Source organism: Dendropsophus ebraccatus, chromosome 1 (genome assembly GCF_027789765.1).
Source record: "Dendropsophus ebraccatus isolate aDenEbr1 chromosome 1, aDenEbr1.pat, whole genome shotgun sequence".
In the NCBI taxonomy this organism is placed as follows: domain Eukaryota; kingdom Metazoa; phylum Chordata; class Amphibia; order Anura; family Hylidae; genus Dendropsophus; species Dendropsophus ebraccatus.
Genome location: NC_091454.1, coordinates 75,133,029 through 75,150,291, shown reverse-complemented (window position 1 = coordinate 75,150,291; position 17,263 = coordinate 75,133,029). Strand labels below are relative to the sequence as shown.

Here is a 17,263-nt window from a genome sequence, read left to right as displayed (position 1 = left end):
GTGTGCATTGCTGCAGTGCATAGATAGCTAGTGCCATAGTTGCTTAGTTAAACAGGTCCAAACAGTTTTTTTTTTCTCTGGTCTGCTCTGCACCTGGGGGTGGGGTTAATTGATCTCAGGTGCTTAAATCAAGGCTCAGCACTCACTGTGTGTGCTTGCTCACTGTGCTTGCTGACAAGTGGTTGAAAATAAGTGGAGTTTAAAAAAGGAGTTGTTGGTGATTCTGTGGGTTTGGAGTGACTGATATATTGTTGTTTTTGTGCAATTGTGTGGTGTGCATTGCTGCAGTGCATAGATAGCTAGTGCCATAGTTGCTTAGTTAAACAGGTCCAAACAGTTTTTTTTTTCTCTGGTCTGCTCTGCACCTGGGGGTGGGGTTAATTGATCTCAGGTGCTTAAATCAAGGCTCAGCACTCACTGTGTGTGCTTGCTCACTGTGCTTGCTGACAAGTGGTTGAAAATAAGTGGAGTTTAAAAAAGGAGTTGAAAGAAGGAGTTACAAGTTCTGGTAAGTGCTAAATCTCTTTCTTTTTCACTGTTTTTGTTGCACTGAGGATGATGGCTAGCAGGATGGAAGGATTCATTCAGTGCGCAGTCTGCTGCATGTACGCACAACTGGAGCAGGTGTTCCAGGGTGAGTACCGCTGTGACAGATGTGAGCATGTTGCCCATCTAGAAGCTCGAGTTAGAGATCTGGAGAAGCATATTGCAACACTGAGGGAACTTGGCCACCTTGAGAGGGAACTTCGGCTCACTGAGCAGGAAGTTAGTGGGTTAGAGATGGAGGGTGGTGATATAGATCAGGAGGCCCAAGTAAGTAGCTGGGTTAATGTAGTTAGAGGGACCAGTAAGGGATCCAAGAAAAGGAAGGCCACTTCTCCTACTATATGCCCAAGCAAAATTGCCAAGTTAGGTGATGATGCAAGGGCATCCGTGTCAGAAATGGCAGCTCTAGTGGAACCTGTTCTCCCTAACAGCCGGGGGAACAGTCCAACTAGTAGTGGGCGGGATGGTATTGTAGGTAGGCCTAGACAGCTAGTGGTTGTAGGGGATTCTATAATCAGGAAGACGGATAGAATAATTTGTCGCCAAGACCGCCTCAACCGAATGGTTTGCTGTCTCCCTGGTGCCAGGGTTCGGCATGTGGTGGAAAGGGTGGATAAATTACTTGGGGGGGCTGGGGATGACCCAGCTGTCGTGGTCCATGTGGGAACCAATGACAGGATACAAGGTAGGTGGAGGTGTATTAAAAATAATTTTAGAGAACTAGGTGCTAAGTTGAAGGGAAGGACCTCCAAGGTGGTATTCTCTGGAATACTGCCTGTGCCATGCGCATCGCAGGAAAGACAGCGGGAGCTTAGGGAGTTAAATGCATGGCTCAAGTCATGGTGTAGAGGAGAAGGGTTTGGGTTTTTAGAGCACTGGGCTGACTTTTCATTGGGGTACAATCTGTTTTCCGCAGATAATTTGCACCTTAATGGAAGGGGGTCCGCTGTGCTGGGGGAGAGAATCCTAGAAGGGGTGGAGGGGTTTTTAAACTAGGGATGTGGAGGGAGGACAATGTAGTATGTAATGTAGTGGCAGATAGGTTAAAGAGGGGACAGAACAATGAGGAGGGAGGAGAAGGGTCCTGTGGGGGGAGGATAAGAGCAGTGGATAGGGAGATCCATATGTTGCGGATGAACAGTGAGGATGATTGTAGCCACAGCACAGTAATAAATCCCATTTCTTATAATGAAGCGGTTAAACTCGATGGTAATATAAAGTGTATGGTTACTAATGCCAGAAGTCTAGCCAGCAAGATGGGGGAGCTAGAGGCCTTGGTTCTGGAGGAGTCCATTGATGTGGTTGGTGTGACTGAGACATGGCTGGACTCCTCACATGACTGGGCTGTCAATATTCAGGGATTTACGTTGTTCAGAAGGGACCGGGTGGGCAGAAGGGGAGGAGGAGTATGTCTGTATGTCAGAAATGATATTAAAGTGAGTGTAATAGATGCAATAGTGGGAGATGACTGTGATGATGTGGAAGCATTGTGGGTAGAACTACAGAAGGAGGAAAAGAGGGAAAAAATTATTCTTGGTGTAATCTATAGACCCCCCAACATTACTGAGGAGGTAGATGGCCAGTTGAATAGACAAATAGAGCGGGCTGCCCGGGAGGGAACAGTAGTGATAATGGGGGACCTCAACTACCCAGATATAGATTGGGGTCACGGTTCAGCTAAAACCACAAAGGGGAGGGAATTTCTTAACCTCCTGCAGGATAATTTTCTGGGCCAGTTTGTGGAGGAGCCAACTAGAAGTGATGCCTTGTTGGATCTGGTTATTTCTAACAACGCTGAGCTGGTTGGGGATGTCACTGTCCATGAACACCTGGGTAATAGTGACCACAATATAGTGACTTTTAGCTTAAAGTGTAGAAAAGAAAAGCATGTTGGGAGGGCAAAAACTCTTAATTTTAAAAGGGCCAATTTTCCTGGGTTAAGGGCAGAACTTCAGGGCATAGACTGGGAGCGGCTGCTGTCACATACGGATACAGCTAATAAATGGGAAATCTTCAAATCCACATTAAATAACTGTACTGCCAAATATATTCCTATGGGTAACAAATATAAACGGTTAAAATCCAATCCCACATGGCTTACAACCGAGGTTAGAAGGGCTATAAATGAGAAAAAAGGGGCATTCAAAAAATATAAATCAGAGGGGTCAGCTGTAGCATTTAAACATTACAAAGAAGTCAACAAAACCTGTAAAAATGTAATAAAAGCAGCAAAAATTCACAATGAAAGGCAGGTAGCTATAGATAGCAAAAGAAACCCCAAAAAATTCTTCAAATATATTAATGCAAAAAAACCAAGGTCAGAGCATGTAGGACCCCTAAATAATGGCGACGGGGAATTAATAACTGGGGATCAGGAGAAAGCTGAGTTACTTAATGGGTTCTTCAGTTCTGTATATACAAAAGAGGATGGAGCTGTGGTGGGTGGGGCCAGTACTGAGGTGGGTGGGGCCAGTGCTGCTAACACATGTAATGTACTGAACTGGTTTACTATAGATATGGTCCAAGATAAATTAAACAAACTCAATGTAACCAAAGCTCCAGGGCCTGATGGATTGCACCCCAGAGTTCTTAGGGAACTCAGTTCTGTAATTTCACTTCCCTTGTATGAAATATTCCGTGATTCTTTGCTTACTGGTATTGTGCCGAGGGACTGGCGTAAGGCAAATGTAGTGCCGATCTTCAAAAAGGGCTCTCGAACTTCCCCAGGTAACTATAGACCCGTAAGCTTAACGTCCATTGTGGGGAAACTATTTGAGGGGCTTATAAGGGACTACATCCAGGAATATGTGGTGGCTAATAGTATTATAAGTGATAACCAGCATGGTTTTACTAAGGACAGAAGCTGTCAAACCAACCTAATATGTTTCTATGAAGAGGTAAGTAGAAGCCTGGATGGCGGCGCGGCTGTGGATATAGTGTACCTGGATTTTGCAAAAGCGTTTGACACAGTTCCTCATGGACGTCTGATGGGTAAGTTAAAGTCTATTGGTTTGGAAAATTTAATGTGTAACTGGATTGAAAACTGGCTTAATAATCGTACCCAGAGAGTGGTGGTCAATGATTCCTACTCCGAATGGTCCCCGGTAATAAGTGGTGTACCCCAAGGGTCAGTACTGGGCCCTCTTCTGTTTAACTTGTTTATTAATGATATTGAGAATGGAATTAACAGCAATGTTTCTATCTTTGCAGATGACACCAAGCTTTGTAGTACAGTACAGTCTATGGAGGATGTGCAGATGTTACAGGATGACTTAGACACACTGAGTGTTTGGGCGTCCACTTGGCAAATGAGGTTCAATGTGGATAAATGTAAAGTTATGCACCTGGGTACTAATAACCCACATGCATCATATGTCCTGGGGGGAGTTATTCTGGGAGAGTCACTGATGGAGAAGGATCTGGGTGTACTTGTAGATAATAGACTACAGAACAGCACACAATGTCAGTCAGCTGCTTCTAAGGCCAGCAGGATATTGTCATGCATTAAAACAGGCATGGACTCTCGGGACAGGGATATAATATTACCGCTTTATAAAGCTTTGGTGCGGCCTCATCTGGAGTATGCTGTCCAGTTTTGGAACCCGATTCATAAAAAGGATGTTCTAGAGCTGGAGAGGGTACAAAGACGGGCAACTAAACTAATAAGGGGAATGGAGCATCTTAGTTATGAGGAGAGATTAAAAGAATTACATTTGTTTAGTCTGGAGAAGAGACGTTTAAGGGGAGATATGATTAACTTATTTAAATATATAAATGGCCCCTACAAGAGATATGGGGAAAAGATGTTCCAGGTAAAACCCCCTCAAAGGACAAGAGGCCACTGCCTCCGCCTGGAGAAAAAAAGGTTCAATCTCCGGAGGCGACAAGCCTTCTTTACCATGAGAACTGTGAATCTGTGGAACAGTCTACCACAGGATCTGGTCACAGCAAAAACATTAGAGGGCTTCAAAACCGGCCTAGACAAGTTCTTAGAGCAAAATAATATAAATGCATATGTATAGAACCTATCACCCCTCCCCCTTCCCTGTATCCATCCCCTCCTTGGTTGAACTTGATGGACATGTGTCTTTTTTCAACCGTATTAACTATGTAACTATGTAACATAACATAGGAAGAGGGCCAGCAAACATAGAGAGACATTAGTGTATACTAATACAACTGTTTGTTTCATCCGGCTAGACGGGGTATCCATCTAGCAATTCTAGAAATCCATCTGGTAATCTATTCCTTTAGTTGCTGCACTCACACAGGAGCGCGATCAGCCACATTTTTACACAGATTATCTCCAATTTACTGATTACAGGTAACAGTAATCTGACACGCAGCTCCAACAACCTAAATTAACATCTATATTGGGTTGTGCAAACAATATAATAAAGGCAGCGCTTTTTGAGTACCAAAAAAATAAAACCTTTTTAAAGTAAGATTAAACTGCAGTTTAATATGCCTAATTTGTTTAATTGACAGAAAACACTGGTTATGGTCATATCCATATATATTGGATAGTGTGAGAGCAATTTGCCAGTTTAATCTAAAAAGATAGCTGCAGCTAGGATCAGAACATGATATGGCAGTATAGAAAATAACCTGCAAAGTTCATGCAGAAGTAGAGGTGCCCTCTGATAAAGTATCAATAGGGATCAAGTTGGATAGTCTGGCAGAGGGGCACAGAAACAGCAGCCAGTATCTGAAATTTTCATGGGTCAGTTTTAGAACAATGTCCCAGGGAAGATCAGGATCACATGGCTTCAGAAGAGCACTCTCAATTCTTTCATTGCGAAGATCAGCCAGACTAACTTGAGGTAGCATTGCTTGAAAAAAAGGTTGAGGGTAATGTCCCTAAGGGCAAAAATTGACCCTAGAACCACTTAATACATGTTTTCTCTTCTCGACCTATTCTCTTAAGTCCTTAAAGAGAATGTACCACCAGGTACATCCTCTTTAACCTGAAGCCACTGATCGAACGGCGCCGGCACGGGGAAGCCAGTGCCGCGGTCCGTTTTTCAGACCGAGGCCCGGTTCCAGTGCACGGCGCCGTTCTATGCAACGGAACCGGCCGGTGCTCAAGCACTGGAGGCCGTCCGGGCCCTCCCCTGTATGACGCGGCTCCATTCATTCTAACAGAGGCGCGTCATACAAGGGAGGGAACTCCCACCCACTGGGGGCGGCCCAGCCGCCCTCCAGTGCTTGAGCACCGGCCGGTTCCGGTGCATAGAACGGCGCCGTGCACAGGAACCAGGCCTCGGTTCAAAAAACGGATCGCGGCACCGGCTCTCCGTGCCAGCGCCGTTCGATCAGTGAGTTTAGGTTAAAGAGGATGTACCTGGTGGTACATCCTTTTTAAATTTTAACTCCAAATAGTCCAATTTAGCTTTATAGTCATCCAGTGAGCCATATCTGCCTCTAAGGCATCCACTGTTTCATCCACTTTGTGCACAAGTCTGCTGTATGGCGACCCAAATCCCGAATCTGTGTGGAGAAATCTTTAACAGCAGAAGCCAGTTCAAAGCAGAAGATTGTTTTGATAGTATTGATCAGCCGACATATTCTAATGGCCCTATTACACCAACAGATCTGACGACAGATTATCTGCCAAAGATTTGAAGCCAAACCCAGGAATGGATTTGAAAAGAGGAGAAATCCAGTCTTTCCTTTGTGACCTGTTCTCTGTTTATAGTCTGTTCCTGGGTTTGGCTTCAAATCTTTGGCAGATAATCTGCCGTCAGATCTGTTGGTGGAATAGGGCCTTTAGCCCGCAGGTTTCTTATCATTAGGTCAGTCACCATTACTATTGTCAGAGGAGGAATCTGATGAGCAGGAATTTCAGGACCTAGAAGTGAAGGAATGGCTGGTTGAGAAGCAAAGATTTCCAGCAATGTGCCGAAGGGTCATGCTTGAGTACAATGCTTTGTTCCATCTGCTGTTAGTCATTGGAGAAGAAAGGACAGGATGGTTAAAAAGGTCTAGTTTATGTCAGCACAGAGTCATCTCGTATACAGGGCCATATTTACAGGTTGTGCTGCCCTAGGCACTCAATCTGAATACACCCCATTAAGATGATTCCACAAGCAGCAGATTTTTTTCATGCAGATCTGTCGGATTTTGTTGCAGATTCACCTTGGATCTCATTACTATAACCAAAGTAGTGAAATATAGTGAGCATGCTGCACTGGCCAGTCTGAAGGTAAATTTTACATCAGTGTAGATTCAACCAATGGGGAATTTTTTTTTTTATGTAGTATGCCACAAGCAGCTACATCATAAGAATTTATCTTTTTGTTTTTTTGTTTTTTTCTTTTCCAAAAACTTTTTATTGAGGTATAGTACAATACAACACAAGATTCGTATAAAAGCATAATGTGAAATCTAGAAAGAAGGTATCCCAGAGACATGTCAAAGTCATATTTCGAAAACTAGAAGTCCGCCGTAAAGGTGAAAACAGCACATCAGATTGTTTTTTGTTTTAACTAATTGAAGTGCGGACCCCCTTAACACTGCTGCCCTAGCCACAGGAGCAGGAGTGCCTAATGGCAAATACAGCCCTGCTCACTTGCGTGCTGAAGCTAATTCTCATATACTGCAGAAGAGGCAAAGGAGGCTTTACATGGGGGCTGGGGCGCAACTGCAATCAAGAGAGAAGGCATGGTCTTATTGCAGCAAGTATATATGCAACTTAGTAGCAACTTTTAGTCAGTAGGTTGCGCTGTTGGCTAGCATATGAGAGTTTGGCACTTAGGAATAACCATGCCCAATAGGGTGAAAAGAGTAGATGGAGAAACTACAAAGTTATAACTCATTGTCTTAACTTTGAGAGAGTAGGCGTCTGTTCACATCACATAGCATGTATACATTAGATGCAAATATTTATGTGTGATATGTTGGCAAATCGTGAGTTGTTAGTACATACCAGCGGTGCATCCCGAAGTTCAAATGACAAAAGCTACATAACATATGTTTGCTCAGTCTTTAACACTTGCGTGTCTTCTAGTTCTAGTGACAAGATGCTGGAATGTCTTCTTACCCATTGCATCCGTGCTCCAATGATTGTGCTAGACCCTGCCCTTCCTGCCAACACCACTGTGAAAGACTTACAGTCAGCCATGCCTTTCTTTCATGCTGCCATATCATTATTTCATGTTGCAAAACCTAAAAACCCATCAACTAATGTCACAGTAATTGTCTTTGAATCTCAACAAGAAGGTAAGCATTGTAGAATGACATGCCATATTTATTTGGCTACACTGTATTATACTAGTCCAGTCACTTTCACAAGTCTAACAACCACTGTGTGGTTTTAGCCCGTATCCTATTCTCTTGTGTAATGTTGCATAAGGTCTTGCTGAAACACTTCTTGCACTTAAATTCCATTTCTTCTTTCTATAATCTGCTGTTTAACCGGTTTACAATGTGGCATATGCAGATAAAAATGTGAGACTTATTCATTAACCCCTTATGGGTAAGGCCCATACCTGTTTTTATTATGAGGTCACCAAGGGGTTTTAGGCTAGCAGCCTGCTGTGTTTCTCCTGTGCCAGGATTGCGGGAGCTCAGCTGGTGTCCTGACACTAACTTCCAGGACCTTATAAATCTCTGATCCTGGCAGTTTAACTTATTACATGCTGTGGTCAAATAGTGACTGTATCATGTCATGGATTGGAGCATCTCGCATACCCCATATATGGGTTTCCATGGCAGCTGGTGGCCTGCTATGTATATGTTTTTATATAGTTGTATAGATTGCTTGTCAACATAATACATTGTATCAGAGAATGAAAGCATTTTTCTACATTATAGGAGCACGTGGTACCATGTGTCACCTTGGCCTAATAGCTATTTATGGCCTTGTCCATGCATCCGTACATAAGACTGATTTGCTGCCCGCAATCAGGGACCATGCATTTGTGAAGGGAATTGCGTTCACACAAGCAATGCATACTTACCTTGTGCGCTGCTCTGTGATTCTGTGTGTTTATGAAAAATCATCTTTATCTTGGGCTGACAGTGCCACAGAGGTGTATGACACCTTCTGCGCCCTCCGTCTGCCGCTGTATCTTTAGGCCGGCCTCCATTGTCAGTCATTGTCAGGAAGGTGGGGCGGCGACTTGAAGAAACAGTATCTGCCAGAGAGTAAGGCAGACAGATACACCTTTGTGATACTGTGAGCCTGTGGAAAAAGATACATTTTCATGAACACACGGGATCACAGAGCAGCATGAAAGGTAAGTATATGTAAATCTATGCTGTCAGCTTCCCTTTAAAGTTTATTAGTCCGGACCACAAAACAAACCATATAAGTGCAGGTCCTATTATTTTTGCGGTCCTGGTTCCCAACCAGTGCACAGGCTGTGGCATTAGTGGTTGTGTAAATTGGCCCATAGACTGTAAGGTATCCTATACAGTCCACAATTATTAAACACAAAGCACAGCTGTGTGGATGAGGCTGACAGTGTCATCAATTTGGAACCTGAATTGTAGCTGACAGATTCACTTTAATCCCATAGTTAGATAGGGCATATCATTAGGTTTCATAGCATACCTTCATTCTGATCTATTCTGCACTTATGCGCCTGGCAGATCAGTCTGGAAGCTGCTGGGAAAACACATTAAAAGGGATTTATCCCTGAGTCCTGGTGCAAAAAGTCACCAATTTTTACACAACCCATACCCCACTCCCACTGACTGCATGCCTCTGATGAAAATGTGCAAGATTTCAGTAACTATATGGGGAGCTAGAAGTCAGCCCAGTGGCTTTTAATCAATGGAGGGTGAGACGATTCAAAAAAAGAATAGATGGGCTGAATAACCTTGGTACCTGCAGCACAGAAAACTGTCCTCTGGGCACTTGAGCCTCATTGTTATATTCTGAAAAATTATTACATTTAAACAATGGAACTGACTGTGAGCAAAGTAAACTTTTTACGTGTCCCTAGGACAAATTGAAAATGTGCAATAAATTTCTAGGCTCACCCTAGAGGCGACTGCTTACCACTGTATCATTATTTAAAAGGATTTTCTTGCATTGATATCTCCTGGTCCACAATCCCGTTATTGGCATGAAAGCATCAGGGTTTATTTGCCAGAACAGAGAGCCACTATGTAAGCATCTTTCCTACCGTGATCGGCTAAACTTAGTATGTATCTGTTACATGGTCAGCCATTCGTTTTAGTAGGCATCTTGATATTACAGTTATTCTGTAGCATCCACTGCTATAGAAATGGGTGGTCTATTGCCACTGATCACCGGGCACCTTTCTTTTGAAAAGAATAAGGGGTTATCTTCTTAAAATGACTTTAAAAAAAAAAAAAAAAGATCATGTGAAATAAAGCAGGGATTTTGGAACATGTACTAAAAAGCACATATGCAACTGCTGTTAAGGTGTGGTAATAAATTAATTGCTTCAAAATGTTTATAAAAAAAAAAAAGGGGGTTGTTAGAATGTTTTACAAAAAAAGGGGTGCCCGCCCTCCACCCAAAGCAGGAAATGAAAGCAGACCAGGAGCATGAAGAAAGGTCATTTTGGTTAAATTTTTGTTAAGGGTGTCTTCACACGTACCGTATCGCTGCGTTTTTATCGCTGCGTTTTTGGTGCGATTTTTACATGCGCGTTTTGATTTTCACATGATTTCCATGTGAAAATCAAAACGCACATGTAAAAATCACACCAAAAACGCAGCGATACGGTACGTGTGAAGCTACCCTGAAACAGATTTGCACTATAAGGAAAATTTCAAGCAATGTCTCTTCATTAGCTTTCAAGGAGATAATAATCCAGTCTCATAGCTATTATTCTGTGTGGGATGCCTGATGATTTTACTTTTAGAAACATAAATAGAAAAAGTCAGTATTTCTTACGACCCTTTGCTGCCTGACCCTTTGGAGACATTCTATGTAATGGGTACTTGCTTGCCTAGTATGTGGATAAGTGATTTCTTTCTTTCTTTTTTTTTTGGACATTTTAAGATTTTTTGTATCCTCTTTACTTCTCTGGCATGAAGTTTATACCTGTTTACTGCTGCCCTTCATTTCATCATTATTACTTTGTTTTGCCTTCTTTGTAGCGGAAATTGCACAACTGGATGCATTGTTTGAAACCAGAAGGGAGACTGTATGGCGAGGCTATATGGTAGGTGAATCCAACAATGACTTGGTGAATGCATGGATTATCAAGCCTGAGCATGTTACTCAGTCCTTTGTTGAAATGCTGCCCATACATATCAAATAATGAACAATAGGGTAGCAGCTGACAAGAATTTCTCACCAGTAAACATATGAAGCATCTCCAGACATTTGTGTCAGTTACACCACTTGTTTTGTGATAGCATATGTGACCAACATTGAAATCTGTGTAAATTATGAAACGCATATAAACTACTTAAAGGGGTACTCTGGAGACTGAAGGAAAAAAATGCTAATACATTGCATTAAAATGTAACTTGTTTTAAAATATATATATAATTATATAATAACCTATATTTAAAAATACACCTGTCTAGTATAATGAGCCTTAAATAATACCAGATAACACAAATATATGGAAAAATATAACAAAACTTTATTTAATCTACCACAAAAAATACTAAAAACAAGACCTGGGAGGTGGGAGATCCCACTACTAGGACAGAAGGGGGGGGCATTTACGAAGTCTTATATTAGGCCCCGCACCCTTTATTCCTGGCAGGATTTACTAAGAGGCGTACTCCTCTAGTGAATGCGGACGTCTGGGCGCCCGAATCTGCGCCTGGTGTACCAGATCCGGATTTAGATTTGCGTCATAATTTGCGCCTGCGAGCAGGCGTAAATCATGATAAATTAGTTGCGGGAGTAGGCCACGCCTCCTCCCCACCTTATTACACCCCCCCCAAGCTCCGCCAGCCCACCCATCAGGCGAGCTGGGCGTACGGGAGGCGTACGCCAGAGAGAAGGGGCTAATCTGCATCTTCTCCCTGGCGTACACCTCTGGCGGACCTTTCATAAATGTCCCCCAAGGGGTCTAAAGTGCATGTGCATATAATGAATAAGCGTTCTGTAAACTCATCAGCATAAATACATATAGCAACAATAAAGTGCAAGTGCTACACCCCAGAATGCTACAGTACGCTGAACAGAGAATATGCAAAGTGCCATCCAATAAAACACATGCAGGAATAATCAATAATACATGATTGGAGGCCAGTGGACTGGGACTCATAACATCATGTATTATTGATTATTCCTGCATGTGATTTATTGGATGGCACTTTGCATATGCTCTGTTCAGCGTACTGGGGTGTAGCACTTGCACATTATTGTTGTTATATGCATTTATGCTGATGAGTTAACAGAATGCTTATTCATATGCACATGCACTTTTTTCCAGTAGTGGGGTCTTCCACCTCCCAGGTCTTGTTTTTAGTATATTTTGGGGTAGATTAAATAAAGTTTAGTTATATTTTTCCATATATTTGTGTTATCTGGTATTATTTAAAGAGTCACTGTCGTATTTTTTTTTTTTTTGCAGAAATCAATAGTCCAGGCGATTTTAAGAAACTTTGTAATTGGGTTTATTAGCCAAATCTGCCATTATCTGCATGTAAAAAGCCTTTTCCCAGGTCCCCCCCTCCTTCCTCTTTTTCATCCACTCTGAAAAATCTGAAAATTGTGACTTGTTGCAGGAGACGTACCCTGTCTGCTCTAGGGAGAGGGGAGGGGGGAGGAGGAAGGAGGGAGTTAGCCGGCAGCAGAAAGCAGATAACAGAGGATTACAGGCACGGAGCTGGGTGACAGCTGTAATCCGAGCTCAGACAGGTCACTGGTGATGTCACAGGAGATATCCCGTGAGGGATTTGTAGATTAACTCTTTGTTGTCCTGTTTTGGTCTTTTCTTTAGCTCTCTCCATAGGAGAACAATGAAGACAGGGGGGAGAGCTTCAAACTGCTTTTTCATGATAAAAATGCATTTTTCGGATAATAAACCCAATTACAAAGTTTCTTAAAATCGCCTGGACTATTGATTTCTGCAAAAAAAAAATTCACGACAGTGACACTTTAAGGCTCATTACACTAGATAGGTGTACATTATATTTACTGGCAGCCGTAAGGGGGGACATGGCCCCCTCTGCTGCCACCAGTAGTTGTGTTGGGAACTGCAGGGCTATGTAAGCCCTGCAGTTCCCGATCCTCTGCTTTACTCGAGTGCTGCCGAACAGCCCTATGCAGAGCAGGGTCCCCCTGCGTACTGTATATTCTTATATACAGTACATGGAGGGGCTGTATCCAGCAGTTTTTACACAACAAGCGGTGATGGCGATCACTCTTCACTCTGCTCCTACTGTAGCAGTGAGTGGCAATCACCACTGTGCAGAGGCTACTAGACACAGTGATTGTGTTTGCTAGCGCCCTTTCTTCCCCACAAATTATTCTGGCAGCAAAGGAGGCCATGTCGCCTCTTCATGCTGCCAGTTTTTATATGTTTATTAAAAAATATATATATAATATATTTTAATAAAGTTATATTACAAAGAAATAATAATTTTTATTAAAGCAATGTATTAAACATAATGTTTCATCTTCAGAGTACCCCCTAATGGACCCCAATAATGTGATTTCAACTATTGTCTAATAGATGTAGTTCTGTAGGAGGAAGAAGGAAGATGTGGGTCTGCTTGCAGAGGAGGAGGAGTATAAGACTTGCCCAAGGAGGCCTTTGACAACCATAATGAAAACCAGACTCAGCTTCTTATTTTCCATAGGGTGCATTATACCACCCCATAACTTTAAACCAGGCTATGCTAATATGTGTCCCAAGTGCTGCAGTCTGCTGGGAATATTTTTTTCATCTTAGTTTGGACTGCCTATTGTTTTTTGGGAACAGATGGTGAAGTTATAAGATGGGCATGCTGGTCCCACTTGGACTCACAATATGTATTTTCCACATTGACCCTTAAGATTGCAGTTCTCGCTATACACCTACATTCCTAATAGAAACTAGGACTGGGTGATATGGCCCAACATTAATATTGATTCTTTTTAAATTTAAGGACAATTCTAAAGCTAAAGCAATTCTAAGCTACCTCGACACACACACACCAACCCCACGATGACAGAAAGGGATTGCATCTGCCCAGCCTAGTGAAAACATAAATAAGTGGACAGTGCACACACCATTACCAAAAACAAGGGCAACTGGATTGGCTTTAGGAAAGCGGCAGGGAGGGTGGTAATTGTATGTTTATTTTGGTAAAGCATATTTTTTGACAACTCTGAATAACTCTGAATGTTTTATTCTTGTTAAATCAGTGATTTCCTTGAATAAGCTACCTGTGATCTCTGTCATAGATCTCTGTCATGTGGTCATAGTTGCTGCTGTTGTATTTTTTTCTCTGTCCCTTTAAATTATTTTTAATGCCTCTTTAAACATTATTATGAATGAACATCTTTGTGGGAATTTCTGAAGACTTGCATATCTCAAACCTGTCCAAATAAACTCCCGATCATTTTGTCAGATTCATTATTATACAGTACACCAGTTAATATATTTCTTCCTCTATACAGACGACTGACAAAGATTCTCCTGGGTTAGTACTCATGAGCGACCTAGTTTTCCTTAGTGGATTTTCATCAACATTTAAAGACACAAATCAACTGAAAACAAAACTGCCGGAAAGCCTGTCCTCCAAGATTAAGCGGGTAAGGAGGCTATTCACTTATTCTGTGTCACTGAGCATGTTATTATTCAGGCCCTTCAAGCAATGCTAGCAAATAGTTACAGTATATACTTTTAATGAAAGTTTGCCTTTGTCCCAAGGGGTTATCTTTTGTAAACCTGTCTGTATGTACATAAGTAGATTCTCTTAAGAGATCCAAGAGATTCGTCTCTGTAAATGGTTGTCCCATGATTAAAGTATCACTGCCGTTTAAAAATTTTGCCATGTCATCACAATCGGTGAGGTCTGGGAGCTGAAACCCCCATCTTGCTGCAACAGGTGGATTTTTATAGAAGGCCTATGGGATCTGTATCCTGCAACAAGGAGCAAGGTGTGGATAAAGGAGGACCCAATGGGTGAAAACTTTTGACGTGTATTATTTTTGTATGACAGTTAAACTTTAACCCCTTAGCTTCCCATGACGTATCTGATACGTCATGGTGCCGCGGGGGGTGTTCAGAGCGGGGTCCCGCCGGGACCCCGCTCTGAATGGCGCTGATCCCGGCTGACATGTGCAGCTGGGCAGTGCCTCTATTAGCCGGCGCGGGTCCCGTTGCCGCGCCGGCTAATTAAGCCTCTAAGTGCAGCTGTCAAACCTGACAGCTGCACTTAGAGGCTTCAGACCTCTCGTCCCTGGTGCCTAGTGGGACGGATCTCACCCCCACGATGCAATCGCGGGGGGGAGATCCGTTCTTCTGGCCGGCCCGGGCCTCAGCGGCGGAATGACGCTGATCCCGGCTCGGCAATAGATTGCTATGGCCTGCAGCAGGCCATAGCAATCTATGACCGATCTCATCGATCTTTGCTGTGTATATACACAGCATTGATCTCTATGAGAGATCAGTGCTGTCTATATACAAGTCCCCCAGGGGGACTTCTAGTTACAGTAAAAATAAAAGTAAAAATGTTTTTTTATTAATAAAAAATCCCCTCCCCTATTAAAAGTCCAAATCACCCCCCTTTTCCCATTTTATAAATATAAATAAATTACTTACAAACATATTTAGTATCGCCGCGCGCGTAATCGCCCGAACTATTAATTAATCACATTCCTGATCTCGCACGGTAAACGGCGTAAGCGCCAAAAAATTCCAAAGTGCAAAATTGCGCATTTTTGGTTGCATCAAATCCAAAAAAAATGTAAAAAAAAAGTGATCAAAAAGTCGTATATGCGCAATCAAGGTACCGATAGAAAGAACGCATCATGGCGCAAAAAATGACACCTCAAACAGCCCCATAGACCAAAGGATAAAAGCGCTTTAAGCCTGGGAATGGAGCGATTTTAAGGAACATATATCTGTTAACAATGGTTTGAATTTTTTACAAGCGATCAGATAATATAAAAGTTATACATGTTACATATCGTTGTAATCGTAACAACTTGAGGAACATGCATAACCAGTCAGTTTTACCATAGGGCGAACGGCGTAAATGCAAAACAAAATCAAAACAAATTCCTTTTTTTTTTTCAATTTGACAGCGCCAATGATTTTTTTCCGGTTTCGCAGCATATGTTATGGAAAAATAATGCCTGTCATTGCAAAGTACAATTGGTTTCGCAAAAAATAAGCGCTCATATACGTCTCTAGGTGAAAAAATGCAAGTGCTATGGCCTTTTAAACATAAAGTACACAAAAGCAAAAGTGCAAAAACAAAAATTGGCTTTGACCTTAAGGGGTTAAATAATTGTTTAAAAAAATTGTTTACATATTGCTGTTACTTCAAGCACTAGGTGGAGCTCTTTGCTTTCCAATTTGTGTAGCCTTTCATACTACTGGCATACAGCATGAAATCTGTGACAAATGCCAAAGGTTACAATGGTTGAAATGTCTTGTCACATAGTATAGAAATGTAATGCACTGTGTGTAATCTTCAGACATCTATGTTGTCCAGAACACAGTGCCCATGTTCTGCCAGTAATCTAGGTTATGTGAGATAAATTGCAGGGTGCAGAACATTGTAAAGTCCACCAGCATTGAATTTCTTCACAGCTATGCCAACACGTTAGAAACTATACAGAACCCCTTCTTATAACGCATAGCAGGGTTCTCTGTTCTTTGTGTATGTCTATGTTCTGTTAGCTAACCAATGCATTACGATTGTAGATATAATGGGTACAATTAGTATTTTTTATTTACTTATTTTCATACTTATCTGTGTTTGACAGTATTACTGTTAGCATTTTCTATACCCTACTTAATCCTAATGTTTTATGGCAGTACCCGTGTTCATAGGAGAACCCCTTAAAATATTTATCACAGTTTATAATTTATTTGTAACCTGATTCTTACTCTCTACTCTATGTGCAAAGATCCCACTGGCAACATACTTTTTGTGGAGGATACCCAAATGGCCCCAATAGCTGATGTCCAATCTTCATTTTTAGCAAAAGCTCGGGTATCAACATGGTTAATACTATTCTTCTGCAAGGACATAGACCCATCTGGCAGATGGGGGAGTCACCTTCTTTATACATTCACACACTCCTGTGGGAATCCATGGGGAAAAAAACTGTAACAGGCACCATAATATGCTAAATAATAGAGGTATTGATATCCTTATTGTACATACAGGAATGTTTGTCACCACTGTCCTAGATTTATGTATAATCACTTATTATTGACATCCATTGCAAGTATCATGCAGTACAAACAAAAGTGATTAAAATGATGAACATAAGTACAAATAGAAACAGGGATGTCATTTTAAAAATGACCTAATGCATATGAAAATGATAAAGAACTTTTTGGACTGACGATCTGTACTTCATAGAAGATGTAATAGCACATAGGAAATGAAACATTTAGCACTGCCTCAAATTTAGACAAACTAAAACTATTCTATGCTGACAGAAACTGCTCCTATGCAACTATGGTAAACACTTTTTACTTGTGGTAAAGCCTTTCCCGTATAGCATGCAGATATAACATGCAGTGTCAGTCACTAAGCACGACTGCCCGCTGGACTTTAAAGGGGTTATCCAGCGCTACACAAAAATGGCCTCTTTCTTCCA

At 41.9% G+C, this 17,263-nt stretch overlaps 1 protein-coding gene across 1 annotated transcript in view; it reads left to right on the top strand.

The window, feature by feature from the left end:
• Positions 1-17,263, top strand: part of GNPTAB (N-acetylglucosamine-1-phosphate transferase subunits alpha and beta) — a 76,067-nt gene that overhangs the window by 13,840 nt on the left and 44,964 nt on the right. Inside the window, exons 5-7 of the mRNA XM_069973425.1 lie at positions 7,556-7,767; positions 10,627-10,691; positions 14,099-14,233. Of these exons, the coding sequence (XP_069829526.1) occupies positions 7,556-7,767; positions 10,627-10,691; positions 14,099-14,233 (412 nt within the window). The remainder of the gene's footprint in view (positions 1-7,555; positions 7,768-10,626; positions 10,692-14,098; positions 14,234-17,263) is intronic.